This window comes from Lampris incognitus, chromosome 12 (assembly GCF_029633865.1).
Source record: "Lampris incognitus isolate fLamInc1 chromosome 12, fLamInc1.hap2, whole genome shotgun sequence".
Lineage (NCBI taxonomy): Eukaryota > Metazoa > Chordata > Actinopteri > Lampriformes > Lampridae > Lampris > Lampris incognitus.
Genome location: NC_079222.1, coordinates 52,658,345 through 52,682,288, shown reverse-complemented (window position 1 = coordinate 52,682,288; position 23,944 = coordinate 52,658,345). Strand labels below are relative to the sequence as shown.

The following is a 23,944-nucleotide window of genomic DNA, read 5'->3' as shown; positions in this document are numbered from 1 at the left end:
TTAATCTTTGCCATGTTCCTGATTTGGAGAAAGCATGACTGTACTTCAAACAAGTTGAATCGGTTCATCTGGACACAACGACACAAGTTGTGCAAACTGGGAAATAAGTTTGCAGTGTTTGTTGTCACTGTAACTTCATCTGATACATTCCTAACATCGCCATCCAGCTACAGGACTTCTCCTGGACCACAGAACAGCCTCTCCTACTTTTTAAGCATTTCAATGGGCTGGCAGCACTATGTGTAACTGCTGCAAACAATAAATTAACTTGAAACTCAACACATGACTGGAAACAACACTACAAGCAGCAGTTTAGTTTGCTGAGCTTTAACGACATGGCTACAAAGTCTTGAATATGCATGTGTCAATCAGTCTTGGCACTCCCTTTTCTGATCCTAAGTGTGCTTAAAGTTGTTCCACATCTAACACTCATTATTTCAGCAGACATTTTCAGTGTATGATCCTCCCCTGGTAAAAACAGCAGACAAGAGAGTTTCTTGGATTAGGAAGAGAGAATTTATAATTGGTGTCTTTATGCATACTCAACCCAGGTACTGCAGGTAAGAAACTCCAGATATAATTAAAGACATAAAAAAGACATCAATCACTCTATCAATCAAGAAATCGTTCACATATGGTAAGTCTTGCTGTAATACAGTTTATTCTCCACCTATTTCCTCCTCTTGGCCCGGCCTCTCCTGCCTCTGCCAGACGGGCCTGCTCCTGCAATCCCCAAAGTGTGGTCTGTGGGGCTGGCAGCGATATTTATATGTCCCTCCTGGATTTCACTGCGAGCCTCTGGAGGCAGGTGTTCAATCTGCTGCTGGGTCTCCAAATAAAACATCACATCTCTTAGCTGCTCTTGCAGATCCGCAATTGTCCCATCCTTCCGCACCACTAAGAGTACACAAAAATACAAAAAAGTCAAACAGATACTACACAACATTGTAAAGGTCTAGTGAGGTATGAAGGCAGATAAGTTGTGCAACATCCTCCATTTTATGAACAAAATTACTTGGAATATTAACAATCATAAGTCAGTAAAGTGGGGAAGCAATAAATGCCTATCAGGCTAGAGCCTCCTACAGACTGTGTGATGTGGGCCGTCTCAGACGACAGATGATGTGGTGATATCTTTGGTCGTGGCTCCAAAACGGTGGCCCTACGGCGCACTGTGAGACAGGTTCAAACACGGCCGTTATGACGGTCTTGTGACCGAAGACAACCTGGGACAAAAGTCTGACAGTGTCAGAAATGTAGGATGACCATCTCACAATGTGACTGCGGCTACGACCTACGTCTACTAACCAACCAATAGAAATGCAGCATGAAATGACACACTGATCAACGCCACGCACAATCTTTGCTTGCACTAAACACAAACAAACACACTGTTAGCATCTGTGACCCAAATGCCATGGATTCAACAAAACAAGCAACAAAACGAGCTGCGGCGACTACTGAAAGGACTCGATTCCTGCTTGGCGTCATGTTGCTCTACCAGCGGCATAGATTGATTATGCGCACTGATGCAGCACGCACGCTGATGATGTTTTTATGGACTTGTGTCATAGCCTGCGGTTCAGTAGTGTTATCATGGTACAGTCTACATCAGTGGTGCCCAACCCTACTCCTGGAGAGCTACCCTCCTGCTGGTTTTCACTACAGTCCTGATTTGACACATCTGATTCAATGAATGAAGGTCTTGGTCAGTAGGTAGTTAGTACTATCAGGTGTGTTAAATTAGGGTTGGAGTGAAAAACGGCAGGATGGTAGCTCTCCAGGAGCAGGGTTGGGCACCACCAAAGTGTACTTACCATAGAATAACAACACTACAACACAAGAATCTTCACATATGTATATACACAAGGACTGATTACAATGTACAGTACAGTATATACAACATGGCTGGATTTATTGACAGTGTTAAGTGTTCATTTGAATGACAGCTCATGGAAAGAAACTGTTTATATATGTGGTTGTTTTGGGGTACAGTGCTCTGTAGCACCTACCAGAGGGGAGGAGTTGGAACAGGTTGTGACCAGGGTGTAATTGGTCTGCAGTGATGTTGCCGGCCTGTTTCCTGAGTCTGGAGGTGTATAAGTCCTGAATGGAGGGAAGGCTGGCACCAATGATTTTCTCTGCAGACCTAACTGTCCGTTGTAGTCTGCCCCTGTCCTGTTTGGTGGCTGAACCAAACCAGACAGTGATGGACGTGCGGAGGACAGACTGGATTATTGCAGTGTAGAACTGAATCAGCAGTTGCTGAGGCAGGTTGAACTTCCTGAGCCGATGGAGAAAGTGAATCCTCTGCCTGGCTTTTTTGATGAGTGTGTCTATGTTGGATGCCCACCTTAGGTGCTGGAAGATTGTGGAACCCAGAAATCTGTAGGTTTTCACCACAGACACCATGGTGTTGAGTATGGTGCGGGAGAACAGTGTTGGGGGACTCTTCCTGAAGTCCACTGTCAGCTCCACTGTTTTGAGCGTGTTCAGATCCAGGTTGTTATGGCCGCACCAGAGGGCCAGCTGATCAACCTCCATCTATATGCAGACTTGTCGCCATCCTGGATAAGACCAGTGATGATTGTGTCGTCTGCAAACTTCAGGAGTTTAACAGACGGGTCAGCTGAGGGGGCAGTCATTTGTGTAGAGGGAGAAGAGTAGAGGGGAGAGCACACATCCCTGCGGGGCACCAGTGTTGAGTGTCTGGGTGCAGGATGTGATTTTCCCCAGCTCACCTGGTGCCTCCTGTCTGTCAGGAAGTTTTTAATCCACTGGCAGATGGGGGCTGGTACAGTGAGCTGGGTGAGTTTGGAGTGGAGGATATATGGGACGATGGTGTTGAACGCTGAGCTGAAGTCCACAAACAGGACCCTTGCGTGTATCCCTGGGGAGTCAAGGTGTTGGAAGATGCAGTGCAAGCCCATGTTGACTGCATCCTCCGCTAATCTGTTTGCTCGGTAGGCAAACTGCAGGGGTTTCGTCCAAGTCTGTAGATGCAGCGTCAAAAACACTCCAATCAGTGCAGGCCTGTAACTACAGTTTTGACTCATTGGTGCATTTCCTCACAGTTTTAACTACAGGCTTTGCAGATTTTAGTTTCTGCCCATAGGTTGGGATAAGATTAATCAGCGAGTGATCAGAGAGGCCCAGGGCTGGACGGGGGACAGAGCGATAGGCGTCCTTTAACATTGTGTAGCAATGATCCAGACTGTTTTTATCCCTGGTGGGACATTTAACATGTTGTCTGTATTTTGGCAGTTCGTGGTTGAGTTTTGCTATGTTAAACTCCCCAAGGAAATGAGTATGGAGTCTGGATATTTGTGCTCCATGTTTGTAATGTGATCAGCCAGGTGTTTTAATGCCTCTTAAACACAGGCCTTTGGATAAAAGCGTTTGCTAAATGAAACTGTGTTATTGTAATATCTTGCCTCTCTTGGAGACAAAGCAAGAGAGGCAAGATTGAGATGGTTTGGACATGTTTGGAGGAGAGATGCTGGGTATATTGGGAGAAGGATGCTGAATATGGAGCTGCCAGGGAAGAGGAAAAGAGGAGGTTTATGGATGTGGTGAGGGAGGACATGCAGGTGGCTGATGTGACAGAGGAAGATGCAGAGGACAGGAAGAGATGGAAACGGATGATCCACTGTGGCGACCCCTAACGGGAGCAGCCAAGAGTAGTAGTAGCAGTAGTAGTAGTAGTAGTAGTAGTAGTAGTAGATTGTAGTATAAACACCGACCAGAATAAATGATGAAAATTCCTGCAGTGAATAGAATGGTTTACAGTCAGTGAAAAAGGTTTCTAAGTGAGGGCTGCATGATTTCTTCCAACACTGTGACATTCGTGCACCAATTGGAGTAATTTATGTTATATCGGACAGACTTCTCTTGTAGGTTAGTCATGGAAAATGAGAACCATGCGAGTTTTCATTTTGCATCAAGCAGCAAAAAGTTGCAGCATGAGCAGTTTGAGTTAATTTGCTTTACTTCACATCGCACGTCCTGCCATGTAACAATCATGATGATGCTGAAATGATATATTGTGCAGCCCTACTGACATGGGCGGTGAATGGGAGCTGGTTATGCTTTGCCCCTGTTCTGTGGGCAGTGTAAACCCACCATCTGGGTGAACGTCTAGTTTGCCCAAAGCCTGTCATTGCTAGTCATTAAAGGTACTTGTAATCTTGGACTTTTGTCTCTTAGTCACATAATACAGATGTCACACATACTGGCTCACCTACTGCTTAAGCAACTCGCAGTGTGCCAGTCATGTGATGTGACAGTGTTGACAGACAGACAGACATATTTGCATAGATTCACTTTACAAGTTCACTAGACAAATACACTGCTGCTCACTAGTTCACTAGAGAACAGCAGTGTATCAACATATGTAATGTTTCACAAGTATAGTCAGCACATACACTGTGCTGATTACATACAGTGCATCCGGAAAGTATTCACACCCCTTCACTTTCCCCACATTTTGTTATGTTACAGCCTTATTCCAAAATGGATTAAATTCCTTTTTTTCTCATCAATCTACACACAATACCCCATAATGACAAAGCGAAAAAGGTTTTGTAGAAATATTTGCAAATTTATTAAAAATAAAAAACTGAAATATTGCATGTACATAAGTATTCACACCCTTTACTCAGTACTTGGTTGAGGCACCCTTGGCAGCGATTACAGCTGCACAGCTATTTTCAGGTCTTTCCAGAGATATGCAATGGGGTCTGGGCTCTGGCTGGGCCACTCAAGGACGTTCACAGACTTGTCCCGAAGCCACTCCTTCGTTGTCTTGGCTGTGTGCTTAGGGTCGTTGTTGTGTTGAAAGGTAAACCTTCGCCCCAGTCTGAGGTCCTGAGCGCTCTGGAGCAGGTTTTCATCAAGGATCTCTCTGTACTTTGCTCCATTCATCCTTCCCTCGATACTGACTAGTCTCCCAGTTCCTGCCGCTGAAAAACATCCCCACAGCATGATGCTGCCACCACCATGCTTCACTGTAGGGATGGTATTAGCAAGGTGATGAGAGGTGACTGGTTTCCTCCAGACGTGACGTTTGGCATTCAGGCCAAAGAGTTCAATCTTGGTTTCATCAGACCAGAGAATCTTGTTTCTCATGGTCTGAGAGTCCTTTAGGTGCTTTCTGGCAAACTCCAAGCGGGCTGTCATGTGCCTTTTACTGAGCAGAGGCTTCCGTCTGGCCACTCTACCATAAAGGCCTGATTGGTGGAGTGCTGCAGAGATGGTTGTCCTTCTGGAAGGTTCTCCCATCTCCGCAGAGGAACGCTGGAGCTCTGTCAGAGTGACCATCGGGTTCTTGGTCACCTCCCTGACCAAGGCCCTTCTCCCCCGATTGTTCAGTTTGGCTGGGCGGCCAGCTCTAGGAAGAGTCCTGGTGGATCCAAACTTCTTCCATTTACGAATGATGGAGACCACTGTGCTCTTCAGGACCATCAAAGCTGTAGAAATTTTTTTGTACCCTTCCCCAGATCTGTGCCTCGATACAATCCTGTCTCGGGGGTCCCCAGACAATTCCTTTGGCTTCATGGCTTGGTTTCTGCTCTGACATGCACTGTCAACAGTGGGACCTTATGTAGACAGGTGTGTGCCTTTCCAAATCATGTCCAATCAATTAAATTTACTACGGTTGGACTCCAATCAAGATGTAGAAACATCTCAAGGATGATCAGTGGAAACAGGATGAACCTGAGCTCAATTTTGAGTGTCATAGCAAAGGGTGTATCTGTAGACGGATCTGTAGTGAGAGTAGGTTGGAGAGCCTGGAGAGGTGTTGGTATGCACTGGAGAGAAGAGGAATAAAGGCGGTAGGAGCAGAATGGAATACATATGTGTGCATAAGAGGGAGGACAGCAGAATGGTGAGGATGCAAGGAGTAGAGGTGACGAAGGTGTATGAGCTTAAATACTTGGGGTCAACTGTCCAAAGTAACGGGGAGTGCAGAAGAGAGGTGACGATGAGAGTGCAGGCAGGGTGGAGTGGGTGGAGAAGAGTGTCAGGAGTGATTTGTGACAGAAGGGTACCAGCAAGAGTTAAAGGGAAGGTTTACAAGATGGTTGTGAGACCAGCTATGTTGTATAGTTTGGAGACAGTGGCACTGATGAAAAGAAAGGTGGTGGAGCTGGAGGTGGCAGAGTTGAAGATGCTAAGATTTTCATTGGGAGTGATGAAGAAGGACAGGATTAGGAACGAGTATATTAGAGGGACAGCTCAAATTGGACGGTTTGGACACAAAGCAAGAGAGGCAAGATTGAGGTGGTCAGGAAATGTGTGGAGGAGAGATGCTGGGTATATTGGCAGAAGGATGCTGAATATGGAGCTGCTAGGGAAGAGGCAGTATACATTGCTGTTGAAACTCTAGTTAATGGCCACTGTATAGTTTATGAGTGGGATACCTGCAGTCACTGTATAGTTTATAAGAGTGGGGACACCTGCAGTCACTGTATTGTTTATAAGGGTGGGGGTACCTGCAGTCACTTTGTTTATAAGGATGGGGATACCTGCAGTCACTGTATTGTTTATAAGGGTGGGGTACCTGCAGTCACTGTATTGTCTATAAGGGTGGGGATACCTGCAGTCACTGTATTGTTTATAAGGGTGGGGTACCTGCAGTCACTGTATTGTTTATAAGGGTGGGGTACCTGCAGTCACTGTATTGTTTATAAGGGTGGGGGTACCTGCAGTCACTGTATTGTTTATAAGGGTGGGGATACCTGCAGTCACTGCGTTGTTTATAAGGGTGGGGTACCTGCAGTCACTGTATTGTCTATAAGGGTGGGGATACCTGCAGTCACTGTATTGTTTATAAGGGTGGGGATACCTGCAGTCACTGCGTTGTTTATAAGGGTGGGGCACCTGCAGTCACTGCATTGTTTATAAGGGTGGGGCACCTGCAGTCACTGCATTGTTTATAAGGGTGGGACACCTGCAGTCACTGCATTGTTTATAAGGGTGGGGTACCTGCAGTCACTGCATTGTTTATAAGGGTGGGGCACCTGCAGTCACTGCATTGTTTATAAGGGTGGGGCACCTGCAGTCACTGTATTGTTTATAAGGGTGGGGTACCTGCAGTCACTGTGTTTATAAGGGTGGGGACACCTGCAGTCACTGTATTGTTTATAAGGGTGGGACACCTGCAGTCAATGCTTTGTTTATAAGGGTGGGGTACCTGCAGTCACTGTATTGTTTATAAGGGTGGGGTACTTGCAGTCACTTTGTTTATAAGGATGGGAATACCTGCAGTCACTGTGTTTTTTTTATAAGGGTGGGGTACCTGCACTTACTGTGTTTATAAGGGTGGGGATACCTGCAGTCACTGTATTGTTTATAAGGGTGGGGATACCTGCCGTCAATGCATTGTTTATAAGGGTGGGGGTACCTGCAGTCACTATTGTTTATAAGGGTGGGGTACCTGCAGTCACTGTACTGTTTATAAGGGTGGGGACACCTGCAGTCACTGTATTGTTTATAAGGGTGGGGACACCTGCAGTCACTGTATTGTTTATAAGGGTGGGGACACCTGCAGTCACTGTATTGTTTATAAGGGTGGGGACACCTGCAGTCACTGTATTGTTTATAAGGGTGGGATACCTGCAGTCACTGTGTTTATAAGGGTGGGATACCTGAAGTCACTGTATTGTTTATAAGGGTGGGGATACCTGAAGTCACTGTATTGTTTATAAGGGTGGGGATACCTGCAGTCACTGTATTGTTTATAAGGGTGGGGACACCTGCAGTCACTGTATTGTTTATAAGGGTGGGGACACCTGCAGTCACTGTATTGTTTATAAGGGTGGGGCACCTGCAGTCACTGTATTGTTTATAAGGGTTGGATACCTGCAGTCACTGTGTTTATAAGGGTGGGATACCTGAAGTCACTGTATTGTTTATAAGGGTGGGGATACCTGCAGTCACTGTATTGTTTATAAGGGTGGGGACACCTGCAGTCACTGTATTGTTTATAAGGGTGGGGACACCTGCAGTCACTGTATTGTTTATAAGGGTGGGGCACCTGCAGTCACTGTATTGTTTATAAGGGTGGGATACCTGCAGTCACTGTGTTTATAAGGGTGGGATACCTGCAGTCACTGTATTGTTTATAAGGGTGGGACACCTGCAGTCACTGTATTGTTTATAAGGGTGGGGACACCTGCAGTCACTGTATTGTTTATAAGGGTGGGACACCTGCAGTCACTGTATTGTTTATAAGGGTGGGGACACCTGCAGTCACTGTGTTTATAAGGGTGGGGACACCTGCAGTCACTGTATTGTTTATAAGGGTGGGGTACCTGCAGTCACTGTGTTTATAAGGGTGGGGACACCTGCACTCACTGTATTGTTTATAAGGGTGGGGTACCTGCAGTCACTGTGTTTATAAGGGTGGGGACACCTGCACTCACTGTATTATTTATAAGGGTGGGGTACCTGCAGTCACTTTGTTTATAAGGGTGGGGACACCTGCAGTCACTGTGTTTATAAGGGTGGGGACACCTGCAGTCACTGTATTGTTTATAAGGGTGGGGTACCTGCACTTACTGTGTTTATAAGGGTGGGGATACCTGCAGTCACTGTACTGTTTATAAGGGTGGGGTACCTGCAGTCACTGTACTGTTTATAAGGGGGGGGTACCTGCAGGCACTGTTTTGTTTATAAGGGGGGGGGTACCTGCAGTCACTGTTTTGTTTATAAGGGGGGGGTACCTGCAGTCACTGTTTTGTTTATAAGGGGGGGGTACCTGCAGTCACTGTATTGTTTATAAGGGGGGGGTACCTGCAGTCACTGTACTGTTTATAAGGGGGGGGTACCTGCAGGCACTGTTTTGTTTATAAGGGGGGGGGTACCTGCAGTCACTGTTTTGTTTATAAGGGGGGGGTACCTGCAGTCACTGTTTTGTTTATAAGGGGGGGGTACCTGCAGTCACTGTACTGTTTATAAGGGGGGGTACCTGCAGGCACTGTTTTGTTTATAAGGGGGGGTACCTGCAGTCACTGCATTGTTTATAAGGGGGGGTACCTGCAGGCACTGTTTTGTTTATAAGGGGGGGGTACCTGCAGTCACTGCATTGTTTATAAGGGGGGGTACCTGCAGGCACTGTTTTGTTTATAAGGGGGGGTACCTGCAGGCACTGTTTTGTTTATAAGGGGGGGGGTACCTGCAGGCACTGTATTGTTTATAAGGGTGGGGTACCTGCAGGCACTGTTTTGTTTATAAGGGGGGGGATACCTGCAGTCACTGTACTGTTTATAAGGGTGGGGTACCTGCAGTCACTGTACTGTTTATAAGGGGGGGTACCTGCAGGCACTGTTTTGTTTATAAGGGGGGGTACCTGCAGGCACTGTTTTGTTTATAAGGGGGGGGTACCTGCAGTCACTGCATTGTTTATAAGGGGGGGTACCTGCAGGCACTGTTTTGTTTATAAGGGGGGGTACCTGCAGGCACTGTTTTGTTTATAAGGGGGGGGTACCTGCAGGCACTGTTTTGTTTATAAGGGGGGGGGTACCTGCAGGCACTGTTTTGTTTATAAGGGGGGGGTACCTGCAGTCACTGTTTTGTTTATAAGGGGGGGGTACCTGCAGGCACTGTATTGTTTATAAGGGGGGGTACCTGCAGTCACTGCATTGTTTATAAGGGGGGGTACCTGCAGGCACTGTTTTGTTTATAAGGGGGGGTACCTGCAGGCACTGTTTTGTTTATAAGGGGGGGGGTACCTGCAGGCACTGTTTTGTTTATAAGGGGGGGTACCTGCAGTCACTGTTTTGTTTATAAGGGGGGGGTACCTGCAGGCACTGTTTTGTTTATAAGGGGGGGGGTACCTGCAGTCACTGTTTTGTTTATAAGGGTGGGGTACCTGCAGTCACTGTACTGTTTATAAGGGGGGGTACCTGCAGGCACTGTTTTGTTTATAAGGGGGGGGTACCTGCAGGCACTGTTTTGTTTATAAGGGGGGGATACCTGCAGTCACTGTACTGTTTATAAGGGGGGGGTACCTGCAGGCACTGTTTTGTTTATAAGGGGGGGGTACCTGCAGGCACTGTTTTGTTTATAAGGGGGGGGGTACCTGCAGTCACTGTACTGTTTATAAGGGGGGGGTACCTGCAGTCAGCTCAGACTGAATAGGTCACTTAGATGATGATGAAACATTTCTCTCAACAGACATTGTGTCCAGATGAACTGTTTTTCTCACCTGGATTACTCTGCATGCATCAAGACATTGTGAAGGAATGTTGTACTATGTGGAAATAACTGTGTTGGGAATTTTTTATAAATTGGACGGTTGCACAGTCATGCTGTGAACAGCCCTTTCCACCTTGTTTCAAAGATCCTCAAAGTAGTGGAGATCTGGGGACTGTGTAGGTCACTGAAGCAAAACTTTTATAACCCTTTAAGGCAAGAAATTACATAAAAAGTACCTCTAAAAGCATCACTTCTCTGATACCTGAAAATCCTTAAAACTGTCATTTTACCTTAAAAGGCTTTTTTTTAGTCAATCCGTTCAAGTTGACTTTTGTATCCAGCTCTCACTTGGTATCACTTTGTATGTTAAACTCACTACCCACCGTTTTCTCTTGCCTTGCGTTCCTCCTCTGTCAGCTGGACTTGTAGCTGAACCTGATTGGCTCTCAGACAGCGGTTCATCTCCTGTTCCTCCTGAAGCTCCTGGTTCAGCTTCACGACACGACTGTTCAACTGGGTACATCTAAGGGGGTGAGAATTAGAGAGGATCTGAACTGCCTTTCAAACAGCCATCCAGAAGCTGCACGAAGAGGTGGAGCAGGAGCGCACATGTTCATGTGGCTTTGGTGTTAAGACAGGGACTGCCCACTGTGAACTGCCCACTATGCCGACAACAATGTTCTGAATTTTATGTACACAGCAACGCAGGTAAGACATGCAGATCTTAGCAGACTGAAAACCAAGCACCCAGCATTGTTCTGAACTCTCTGCAGCAGCTGGATTGCATCGTCTCGGAGACCAACGACAGATGCATGACAACTGCCTTTGTGCCTGCTCCATAATGCAGGTAAGGAAACAACACAAACTGATTCAGCTTTCTGTGCATTACAACTGCCTTCAAAGCAACTACTCCAGCATGCTGGAGCTGGTTTTTAAGATAATGTAAGATTTTATGTTACTCCCTTTTTAGCCAATACACTTGAACTTGAACTACTGTCACAGAGGCTTAGTACCAAGCAGCCCTGCACTCCTCATAGCAAGAGGGTTCTGGGTTCAATTCCAGCCCTTCTGTATGATGTTTCCATGTTCTCCTCCTCTTGTCTGCACAGGTTTCCTCAGGTAGTCAAGCTTTCTTCTCCCAGTCTAAAGACACGCGTGTCCCCAGAACTGGCATCTATAAATTGCCCACAGGTGTGAGTGAATGTGTGTGTGGGCCCTGTGATGGACTGGTGACCTGTCCAGGTTGTCTCCCTGCCCTCTGCCCAATGCCTGCTGGGATAGACTCCAGCCCTCAATGACTATGAATAAGACTAATGCCCAGTTCACGCAGCCAGCATTCACTAGCAGCAAGCAGGGAAATTCAATACTCTGCCTACGGGGAACAGTGGAGAATGAAAGTATGCCACCTTCTCCCTGCTCCAACAGTCGGCTGCTTGTCGACTTTATGAGCATGAGTTTAGAGCAGCAGCCAACTTATTGTTGCAGTTTCAAATGATCCAAGCCTTAATACCTAGAGTCTTCCTGGTTACAGAGAAAGACAATGTTAAACATCCATCCATCCATTATCCATCCATCCATCATCCCAACCACTTATCCTGCTCTCAGGGTCGTGGGGATGCTGCAGCCTATCCCAGCAGTCATTGGACAGCAGGCGGGGAGACACCCTGGCCAGGCCACCAGTCCATCACAAGGCCGACATACACACACACACACACACACACACACACACACACACCTAGGGACAATTTAGTATGGCTGAGTCACCTGACCTACATGTCTCTTCTACATGTCTCTACACGGGAGGAAACTAGAGCACCCGGAGGAAACTCACGCACACACAGGGAGAACATGCAAACTCCACACAGACAACAACCCGGGACGCCCCCCAAAGTTGGACTATCCCGGGCCTCGAACCCAGGACCTTCTTGCTGTGAGGCAATTGCGCTAACCATTGCGCCCCCGTGCCACCCTAGAATGTTAAATAGTAACAACATCGGTTATTTTTAGTGCCGATACAATAATCTGGACAATGCCCTGATTTTGCTCCAGGTGACAAAAAGTAGCCAACAGCAGCAGCCAACCCACTGTTTGGTACTGGTTGTGTGAATTGGTCATAAGTGGGTATACACAATAGCTAGATGGATGGATTTAAACTTTTACATTGTTCATTTTTAATTCAAAGTATCAACTTCTCTAAAATAAAATCCATTCATGTCCACAAATTTATGTGAATTTCTTACATGACATTTAGGGTATAAATGTATAAATGATGTAAGTATTACAGTCTCTACCTACTTTTTCTCTATGACCAGTTTCTCTTTGGATAGCTCTCCCAGCCGTCGCTCCAAATTATCACAGCGCTCGAGGGTCTCCTTAAACTTAGCCTTCATGTTGTTTATCTGGAACCCACACACAAACACAGGGATGAGAAAAGACACACACAACATGTCGAATAAAGGGTCTCAGGGTAGTGTAGCGGTCTATTCCGGTGCCTACCAACACAGGGATTGCTGGTTCGAATCCCCATGTTACCTTTGGCTTGGTCGGTCATCCCTGCAGACACAATTGGCCATGTCTGCAGGTGGGAAGCCTGATGTGGGTATGTGTCCTGGTCGGTGCACTAGCGCCTCCGCTGGTCAGTTGGGGCGCCTGTTCGGGGGGGGGGGCTGGGGGGAATAGCGTGATCCTCCCACACGTTACGTCCCCCTGGTGAAACTCCTCACTGTCAGGTGAAAAGAAGCGGCTGGTGACTCCACATGTATCGGAGGAGGCATGTGGTAGTCTGCAGCCCTCCCCGGATCAGCAGAGGGGGTGGAGCAGCGACCGGGATGGCTCGGAAGAGTGGGGTAATTGGCCAAGTACAATTGGGGAGAAAAAGGGGGGGGGGGGTTAAAAAAATTAAAGAATATATAATATGACAAGCTCACATAAGCCACACCAGGAGTCTGCCTCATCAGAGCATGTCTCGTGCAGCCTTCTTGCTCCAGGAAATAAGTGTCCCTTTCTCAACTGCAAAGCATTACAGAATTATTATCTAGTACACAGTACCTCCTCAGCTGTGTCTTTCTCCAGATGAACGATCTTATTTTCCCAGTAGATTCTTTGGGATTCCAGCTGACTCGTCAGTAAGTAGGAGTACTACAGACAGGAAAGATTTGGAGCTTTAGGGCATATCCCAGTGTTGGTGTTAAATCAGCAAGCAACAAAGAAAGTAACGCTGTGTAAACCTCTAGTTGCAGCGCATCTATCTTTTCAGCTTGGCAAGTGTCTCCTTCACATTCATATTGCACCATCTTCCCATCTGTCTTACTGGCCACCAGCCGATGGACATAGTTATCTGCAAAATACAGGCCATGACAGGTTGAGAACCCATGTACTGCCCCGATGCCTCAGAGTGAAAACCGTTTTGGGCTTAACGTAACATGGCAAATTGAATATATTTATATTTTGGACAAAGAATTCCAGTATTTGGCCTTCTGCATCCTACTTGACCTTAAAGTATTTCAAGATGATAGCAAAGGCTGGACCAGCGCACTCCTAACCAAACATACCCATCCACCCACTTGTCTCGTACCTCCAGCATAGTCCCAGACACGGTGGTTCGTGAGCTGCATGGCATAAGTATGCTGTGTTTCCTCAAAGTGCTTGTAGGCATGGCGGCTGATGTAGCGACCACAACCAATGTGCCCACAGATCAGACAAATCCACAGGTTCTACATGAAATTATTAGGTTGGGTTAAATTTAAAGAGGAAAAATGAACTTAACTGAAGATATGATGTGATACGTAAGAGACACAAATACATAGAAAGACAGATATTAGTTACCTCCTGCACGCCACACTCAAAGCACTTGTTCTCTTCAACAGGCTCTGGTGTTTGACAGTACCTGCACACAGGACACCTGAAAAACAGAGCAGATATCTGCAGACATAATCACAGCTGGCAGAAACAACCCCCTCCATTTTTATAGCTTTGCAAAATGTTTTTCTTTGATCTAAGAGAAGAATAAATGCAGAGATGCCTGAAAACCAATAAACATCACATGACATACAGTATGGATAACTAACCATTGTATAGAATGGGAATCAGATGGACGTGCTCAGCATGTGGTTCTCTCTTATCGTAGGAAGGCTCTTGTGATTGTATAGGTAATAACAGCTTTAAAAACACTTTGTCTTGCGAGCTAGTTTGTCAAATGTCACCAAATGATTACAGGGGTACCATGTGTGCAAGCACGTACGAGGCATCTTCCCAACGCTGGAGACACTGGCTGTGAAAGCTGTGGTTGCAGAGGGTGGTGAGAACTCCATTAACTGACTCATCCATTCTCTCCAGGCACACGGTGCACTTAGGCAACTCCGTTAACTCCATTACAGGAAGACTGGCTCCCTAAGACAGGAAGTAGTGTGTGTGTGTGTGTGTGTGTGTGTGTGTGTGTGTGTGTGTGTGTGTGTGTGTGTGTGTGTGTGTGTGTGCGTGTGGTAAACAGTGGGATAAGAAAGGAAAATGAAAAGAGGGAAAATATTTCTAATATTACAGATAAACAAGCGAAAAAAATAACTGCAAAAGACCTCTTCAGTACCTTGTTGTCTGTTTCAATAACCAATTAGGGTATCTAATTCTAAATGTAAAATGGTGGATAAGGTAGCAGAGCTAGGTTTGATAGCAATGGGATTCAGCTTTGGCCAGCAGAAAGAGACATCCAGAACCAGCCCACTGGGAAAAGGCCATGTGTATATAATTAACCTCTTTTTATGTATGAGTGTCTCTCAGAAGGTGTGGTACAGGACCTACTGGATTGAACTAGGTGGCAGGAAAACTACACTGGCTAAGGGAAACTGACAGAAAAGACTATTTAATCATTTAGAAACTGATGAACTATCTCCAGATGGTGAGACCATTGTTTCTACCACTGCTGCTTTCAGTCTGTTTTTGTGTGTAATACAACCATAGAAGACACCAGGACACTGTCCCTAGCATCATTCCATTTCCAGGCTGCTCAGCTGTTACCTGCTCAGATTTGATGACTTCAGCCCTCTCCACATAAACCAGCTGGCAGACTGCTTCCTCTATGGAGTTGAACTGGTGGCCATTACATGCTGTGTAGAAGCTGTCTGCATCTGCCTACCTCAAGTGGAGAAAAATGGGTGGAAGAAGTGAATGAAGACAAACATATAGGCACACAAAAAAAATGTTCAAAAAAGGTTCATTACATGGGAGCAATTTTACTGAAATCTCACCTGAGTATTGAACTTAATCAGCACCATATATTGGTTAGGAGTGGAGTCCCGTATAATTTTCATGTGCTCCATGACATCATTAAAGGGTGCCACAAGCTTCATGAGGTCATGGCTTGTCATGGTAGCTGGGACAGTCAGGATGCATAGCATAGCACTACGTCTAACATCCTCAATCAGTGATGTCATTTTACTGTAATAAGAAAAAGGAAACAATGAGAATGGATGAATGAATGAGTGAATGAGTGAATGAATGACTACAACAAACATACACAACAGGGGTGACTTACTTTGTTTTGTAGAGGTGCATGATACCATGGACAATTTCCACGGAGGGATTTCCACTGAAGAAGGAAATCTGGTCTGGAAGTTGCTTAGAGGGTGAGTCTGGAGTTGTGCTCATCTCTGTACTGCTACTCTGTGGACCTTCACTAAGTTCCTTACTTCCTGCTTCAGTCTTTGTGACCTGGGACTCCCTGTTTTCTCCCAAACCACCAGTGTCCTCACCTGCTCTTATTTCTAGAGATGTTCAGATGGAGAGAATTTTGTAGCTCGATTACTGCATGCACTGCCTTTCTGTAAAATTCAAGGTAAAACTGATACTGTCAAGATAACCTGTTTTGTATCATTGAAGATGGTTTCAAGAGTTTAAATATTAATTTCTAACGTTAGCAACAAATTCCACATGATAATGAACCAATGTACCTCTGTTGGGTTCAAAAGTCTCGATGACCACGTCACCCATGGCTCTGCTGCCGATATGTTGGTGTAAGACAGCTGTTCTTTCGAGATCTGTCCTCCCACTAAGAGAGAGCTTGGCCAAGCCCAGAGCTTTCTCCTGCATTTCCTCTTCAGACATACCATCCACTGCATGGGACAAGAGAAGGCGAGACAGGCCACGGTTTCGACTGGCTCCACTGGACACAGTGGGTTAAACAACGCCCAACCAATCCCACATCCAAACATACACACGCACCTAAGCTGAACCTTTATGCTGGGCCCAGATCCCAGAGAACATGCAACCTTCACCGTTTGTGTAAATACGTTGGGTTCTGTATTGTACAACACGGCGCAGGGCCACAGAAAATATCACCGTCTGTATTAATTTACTGACCCCAGTTAGCACAAGAGTCTGGGCTGTCGGCCCGTACAAAGTCTAGCTAGCGTCTAATGACGTGCTGGTTAGCTACCTAGCTAACACCAGGAGCTGCAAAACAACACCACCTTTAAAAACTCACCAGCAGAATACTGGAAACCCTGTGGAGAAGGAGACTGGTCCGCTAATTCGAAACGGATGACGACCAGAGATACACTCATGTGTTACAGCAGATACGACACCGCTGCGAGAAAACAGACGAGTGGCAGCACGACGCCCACGTCAACTCAAGTCAAGCTAGTTAGCATGCAACGCTAGCTCCGTCTCTTGCAGCCCAAGTAGACGAATGAAGAACTCTGACGATCAGTCGTTATTAAGCAGCTCGTAATCCATCTTTAATGGGGACATATGTTTCCTTTGCAACCCATGACAATTAAAAACAAAAATGACAAAAGCTGAAATGATGAAAAATATCTGCTCATCTCCAAATTTACGACGTTATGCGCAACTGTTTACCTGCTCTTCTTCGTCGTACAGGGTTCGTGTAACTGGCAAACAATGATTTGGTGCATTACCGCCACCAAGTGGAGGGGAGTGTGGACCAGAATGGCTACTTACTAAAAAAAAATAATAATAAAATAAAAAACGCAAACCTTCTCAATCAAACTAGTTATTCTCAGATACTGAAATAAAATTCGATCACACTCATTTCCCGAGTTCTTTTGAAAAAGTGTGAATCTGTTCCTAGATCTCTGCGTTGCCTCCCCGTCAAAAAACTAGAATTGATCTTAAAATTGTGTTAATTGTATACAAAGCGCTAAATGGCCTTCCTTGCACCTCGCTATATATGTCAATCACTTACAAACCAGCAAGAACCCTCAGGTCCAGTGGCAGTGCTCTTTCATCCAGCCCTCGTGCCAGGTCCAGAGCGGGGAAGCAGTATTCTGCATTTACACCCCAAGTAGGTGAAACGCCCAGCCTGAGGACCTGAGAGAGGCCCCCACACTGCACACATTTAAAAGCAGCTTAATCACCTCACTTTTCAAAACAGCCTACTGCTAACTTCTTAGCGTGTGTGTGTGCGCGCGCGTGCGTGTGCGTGCGTGTGTGTGTGTGCGCGCGCGCGTGTGTGTGTGTTTCATATATTTTGCTATTTTTATATATTCTGCTCTGTTGTTACTTTTAATTAATCAATTTATGGCGCTTTTGTTTATTTTACTAACTCAGTCTTAAATGTGTCTGTACTTTTATAAAATTTGCCTGTACTTTTATTTATTTATTTTTGTGAGGGGGATTTTATTGTTTTATTGTGTGAAGCACTTTGTGTTACATTTGTTTGTATGAAAAGTGCTATACAAATAACATCTGATTGATTGATTGATTGATTGATTGATTGATTTTGTAGAATGTCTATGAAGTCTAAGTTTCCCTCTTCCTTTCTGAGGTTTCCTCCTTTCTGCCTCGTATGTGAGTGGAGCATCACATGCTCTGTTGTGTCCTCTGGCCCCCAGCTGTCACATCTGCCTGTATTGTGTTTGCCTGTTTTGAATAGTGTACCGTTTAGTCCAGTGTGTCAAAAGTAAGTCGAGATATTATTGTGTCCTCTCTCTTGTTCCTTCCTGCACTCCTCATTTCTCCCACTTTCCTTTGAAGCCATCATCCTTTTTCCTCTCTCCCTCCCGTTGCTTTTGCCACCTTTCCTTTAATCTCTAATTTCCTTTAATCTGTTTAATACTGCTCTTTATTTCTGTCTCGCTAAATCTTACCCCCCCCCCTTTGTATCCACAGTTGTCAATTGTACCCAGCCAATTACCCCCTCTGCTGATCCGGGGAGGGCTGCAGACCACCACATGTCTCCTCCCATACATGTGGAGTCCCCAGCCGCTTCTTTTCCCCTGACAGTGGGAGTGTCACCAGGGGGACGTAGCACGTGAGAAGGTAACGCGATTCCCCCCAGCCCCCCCGACCAACCGGCCGACCAGAGGAGGCGCTAGTGCAGCGACCAGGACACATACCCGCATCCGGCTTCCCACCCGCAGACACGGCCAATTGTATCTGTAGCGACACCCGATTTGAACCGGCGATCCCCGTGTTGCTTGGCAACAGAACAGACCGCTACGCTACCCGGACGCCCCTGTCCTGCTAAATCCAACTGCGAAGTCCACGTGTTTGTTTTTTGTAGCCTCCTTTGCAACCTCATCTGCCATTTCATTTCCTTTGACACCAATATGCATCGGTGTAAATGACCCATATAATTTTGTCATAATATGTTTTATTATTATTGATTTGTATGGTGCTCATTATTGATTTGTATTTGGTGCCTAGAGTACAGTCCTGATTGATATTAACAGCGAATTACACTTCCTTTTGTTATGTGACCTTTATTTGAAAAACTCTGGTCTCCCATGATGCTGTGCGCTGCTGCGAGAAAACGGCAGAACAAAACTGAAAGTTGGACACGATGGTCATGTTCGCTATGCACAGAACGAATTCACAACTTATAATTCATTGATCATCATAATTTATTTAGCACCTAGCTGGAAGGCGAACAGGTATGAGTGCCGATTGACTGTTTGATTCGAATTTCGTTATGTTTTTATTTACAATGTGTTCTTTGTGATTTGGAGATCGCTAATGATAAGCTAATGCTAGCTAGTGCTATGCACCCCGTACTGGTGGCTAGCTATGGGGGAAACATGGTCGCACATATAATTGAATGATTGTTTTATGTATATGCTTTCAGCTCTTACGGTGGTTCTATGGTGTGTCTACGGTGTGACTAGTAAAATGCTGCAATAAATGGTCTGATACTGCACCATGGACCCATCAGTCGTTATTGGAGTGCATCGTCTGAATAAAGTCCGGCTGGAATGCTACAGTAGGAGCTAGCCTCTTCATCAACCCCGCCACCACGCTGCCAGAGGAGGTCTATGAGGACGAGCCACGGAGCTAAGTTGCTACTAGTCTACAAGGGACAATTCATTGGGCGTCTTGGCACCATTTCATCGGGCAACTCGGCGCCATTTTACGGGTCTTCTAGACAAAGGAACTCTACTCTCATCAGGCAGCTGGCTTGAAGGTTTGGTGTGACGGTCAGACTCTAAAGGTATGGAACATTTCATTGATTGATAAGGAACAATTCATCTTCACTGAGAACAATGATAAACATATGGTTTGAGAAGAAAAGGTTTAAGAAGAAAAAGACATCAACAACAATGGACATTTATTGAATTTGATGTTTCTCAATGTGAAGCTGATGGGACTTTATAGAACAAATAAGTTCACACAAAGTAACAAGTGAATCAAGTGACTTTGTTTATTGACTGTTATTATTATTACTATCCATTTACTGATCATCCTTCCTGTTGACTGTAAAAAAAGGGAAAAATTTTGAATGCATGATTTATACAGTCTGAATGGTAACTGAATGCTGTATTCAGTGGAGAGATTGATATTATAACCTTGCAGTCAGTAATATAACAGTCAGCCTACAGTAATAGGCTCTAGTCCTCTAAGCAGTCTGTAGCTATACCAGGTTCTCTGCTCCTCTCTTCGGGTAGTCTATGGGCTATAGTAAAGGCAAACAATTCATTACATTGTAGAGCCGAAGGAGCGGAGAAGACCGTAGGTTCACACTTTAGCCGTGTAGGCAACTTTCTTTAATCCACGGTAAATCAGAGAGACAACAAAACCACAGCTCGACTGAGCGGAGGCGGCAAGAATACCCAGAAAACTGGCTGAACAACCATAACTACTTGGACAGGAATCAAGAATTCCCCAGCTTCAAGGACTTCACCACCTTCATGGCAAAGGAGGCAGCGATCGCATGCAATCCGATCACCTCACCTTATGCCTTACGCAACTCCGACTCTAGCACAGCAAAACCGAATAACAGGGACCCTAAGAGGAATAAGGCGAGTGTTCTGAGTACGCAAACTGAAACGGACAGTGACAAGCAAAAGCCAGCCAGCGGAAAGGAAAAACCCCCCTGTGCGTTCTACCAAGACAGTCAACACGGGCTACATGCATGTCCCAAGTTCATCGCCAAGAGTCTGGAGGAGAGAAGAGAATTCGTGAAAGAGAACAAGCTCTGCTATGGCTGCACCAAACCCGGCCATAGCGCGAAGGACTGTCGACATAGACATACCTGCAACACCTGCAAAGGCAAACACCCCACCTGTCTTCACAATGACAACCACGTGAAAAGGGAACCGTCTGCAGCTCGGGAAAACACTCCCCCAAGCAACGCTAATGAATCAGAAGCTGCCGCGACTGCAATGTCACATGCCGTCACGACTGGACAGTCTACCAACACATCGATGATTGTGCCCGTATGGGTGTCGTCCAAGAACAACTCAGGAACAGAAAAACTTGTCTACGCCCTGCTGGATACACAGAGTGACACCACATTCGTCGACCAGGAAGTGAGCAGCGCTCTAAAGCAAGAGTCCTGTCCAGTGAAACTGAAGTTAACGACAATGATAGGACGTGACACCATCGTGAAAAGCCAACGAGTCTCGGGGCTTCGTGTGCGCGGTTACAGATCTTCCCTCCACATCGACCTTCCTCCTGCCTACGCTAAGGACAGTATACTGGTGAACCGCGCCCACATTCCTACAAGTGAAACAGCCAGACAATGGAATCATCTCTCCGCAGTCATAGACGAGATTCCACCGCTGCAAGATTGTGATATTGGTCTTTTAATAGGATACAACTGTGCGAGGGCAATGGCACCAAGCATCGTAATAGCAGGAGGAAATGAAGAGCCTTACGCAATCCGAACCGACCTTGGATGGAGCATCGTGGGTTGCTCTTCACCGTGCCTTGACACTCCAAGCGTGGCGAGACAGTGTTTCCGGGTAGCTGTGAAGGAGCTCCCGCCAGTCACCCCTGCTGATGCTATTCGCATTCTGGAGTCCGACTTCAAAGATGCCAAGGAGGATGAAAAGACGGTGCCCCAGGAAGATATCTTGTTCCTGGACAAACTCAAAAACGGCATCCAGAAGAACAGTCAAGGTCACTACGAAATACCCTTACCTTTTAAGGAGAGACCCAACCTACCTGACAACAAACAGCTTGCCATCGTTCGTCTCAGCCATCTGAAGAGGAAGCTGTCAAAGAATGAAAGATACAAAGAACAGTACATCAAGTTCATGGAGGATGTCACAGAAAAGGGTGACGCAGAGGAAGTACATGATGATGGGAAGGAAGGAGAAAAATGGTACATACCTCATCATGGTGTCTACCACGCCAAGAAGCCAGACAAACTGCGCGTGGTATTTGACTGCTCTGCCAAATACAAGGGAACCAGTCTAAACGATCATCTGCTCACCGGACCCGACTTGATGAACAATCTCAATGGTGTTCTCCTTCGCTTCCGACTGCATTCTACTGCGTTGACGTGCGACATAGAAAAGATGTTTCACCAATTCCATGTGGGCGAGACGGATCAGGATTACCTGCGCTTCCTGTGGTGGAAGAAAGGAGATCTCAGCACGCAACCTCAAGAGTACCGAATGAGGGTGCATATATTCGGTGCTGCCTCATCGCCTGGTTGCGCAAACTACGGCTTGAAGTACCTGGCTACTGAGAACAGAGACCTATACCCCCTAGGTTCACAGTTCATTCTGAGAGACTTTTATGTCGATGACGGTGTCGCAAGTATGGACAGTACAGAGAAGGCTATTCAGCTCGTTCGAGAAGCCAGAGAACTTTGTGCCCTGGGTGGCCTTAGACTCCACAAATTTGTGTCCAACGACAGAGCTGTAATAGAAAGCATACCGTCATCTGAACGTGCATCAGAAATCAAAGATCTTAACCTTACCTTGGATGACCTACCTTCAGAAAGAGCATTGGGGATCCAACGGCACATCGAGTCAGACTGCTTGAAGTTCAACGTCAATCTCAAGGATCAACCTGCAACACGCCGAGGTATACTGTCTACGGTTGCCTCCTTGTATGACCCCCTAGGGTTTGTCGCCCCATTCTTGCTCATCGGAAAGGGAGTACTGCAGGAAATGTGCAGACATGGAACGGGTTGGGATGATCCTCTGACTGATGAACTTCGCCCACGGTGGGAGAGATGGAAAAATGACCTTACCAACATGGAGAAGATAGACATTCCCTGGAGCTATGCACCTGCAAACTTTGGGAGGGTCACCAGACAGGAGTTACACCACTTCTCCGATGCAAGCACGACTGGCTACAGACAGTGTTCATATCTGAGACTCAGAAATGAAGAAGGAGACGTTCACTGCGCCCTAGTCATGGCAAAATCACGAGTTGCTCCCACGAAGGTCACCACAATCCCAAGACTAGAGCTAACAGCTGCAGTCGTCTCAGTGAAAACCAGCAATGTGCTGAAAGAAGAACTTGGATACACTGATGCCGAGGAGTACTTCTGGACCGATTCTAAAGTCGTTCTAGGATACATTAACAACGAGGCTCAACGATTCCACACGTTTGTGGCCAACCGCATCCAGAAGATACACCTCAGCACAACTCCCCAGCAATGGAGATACGTCCCCACTCACCAGAATCCGGCGGATCACGCCTCCAGAGGCCTAACTATCGGTGAACTGATATCATCGGACTGGTTCACAGGACCTGTGTTTTTATGGGAAAAGGAAATTGGCCTCTCGGAAGAGGTGATCCCAGAACTGCCATTAGGAGACCCGGAAGTGAAAGGAGCTCAGACATTGAGCACAGAAACTACAGAACAAGACTCCCTGGCAGATCGGCTGTCAGGGCTCTCATCCTGGTCTCGAGCTGTTCGAGCAGTGGCGCGTATCCTTCGACGAATCGGCAATGATAAATCCAATGGACTCTCCACAGTGATGATGAAAGAAGATGATCTGCCTAGAAATGAATGGAGGTTGGGTAGAGTTTTAGAGACTGTAGTAGATAGAGATGGACTGGTTAGGAGGGTGAAGATCTGTCTAGGGGATAGAAACCTAGGCAAAAAGGGTGAACAGCTCACCAAGCAGAAAGTGCTTGAACGGCCAGTTCAAAAACTGGTCTTGTTACTAGATAGTGACTAGTTAGTTACTAACTAACACATGCCTTGCATCTCTTGAGATGCGTTTTTTATTTTGTTTTAAAATACTTGACACTCCTTTCCCACGATACTTATGGTTTATGGTCATTTTGAGTTGAGAAATCATTTGTTTTTGTTTATGCTTGATTTTCTATATTCGAAACATTAATGATTTGGTGGGAGTGTAAATGACCCATATAATTTTGTCATAATATTTTTTATTATTATTGATTTGTATGGTGCTCATTATTGATTTGTATTTGGTGCCTAAAGTGCAGTCCTGATTGATATTAACAGCGAATTACACTTCCTTTTGTTATGTGACCTTTATTTGAAAAACTCTTGTCTCCCATGATGCTGTGCGCTGCTGCGAGA

At 46.0% G+C, this 23,944-nt stretch overlaps 1 protein-coding gene across 1 annotated transcript; it reads right to left on the bottom strand.

Annotated features, from left to right (window-relative positions):
- Position 1: 1 nt before the first annotated feature.
- Positions 2-17,058, bottom strand: brap (BRCA1 associated protein). Its single transcript, XM_056290782.1, has 14 exons — positions 16,676-17,058; positions 16,143-16,304; positions 15,728-15,956; positions 15,441-15,630; positions 15,211-15,324; positions 14,441-14,589; positions 14,026-14,101; positions 13,775-13,913; positions 13,428-13,537; positions 13,249-13,338; positions 12,496-12,599; positions 10,584-10,723; positions 671-897; positions 2-468 (listed from the first exon to the last, which is right to left on the bottom strand). The coding sequence occupies exons 1-13, from the start codon at positions 16,752-16,754 to the stop codon at positions 671-673; spliced, it is 1,809 nt and encodes a 602-aa protein (XP_056146757.1). The 5' UTR covers positions 16,755-17,058; the 3' UTR covers positions 2-468.
- Positions 17,059-23,944: the final 6,886 nt, after the last annotated feature.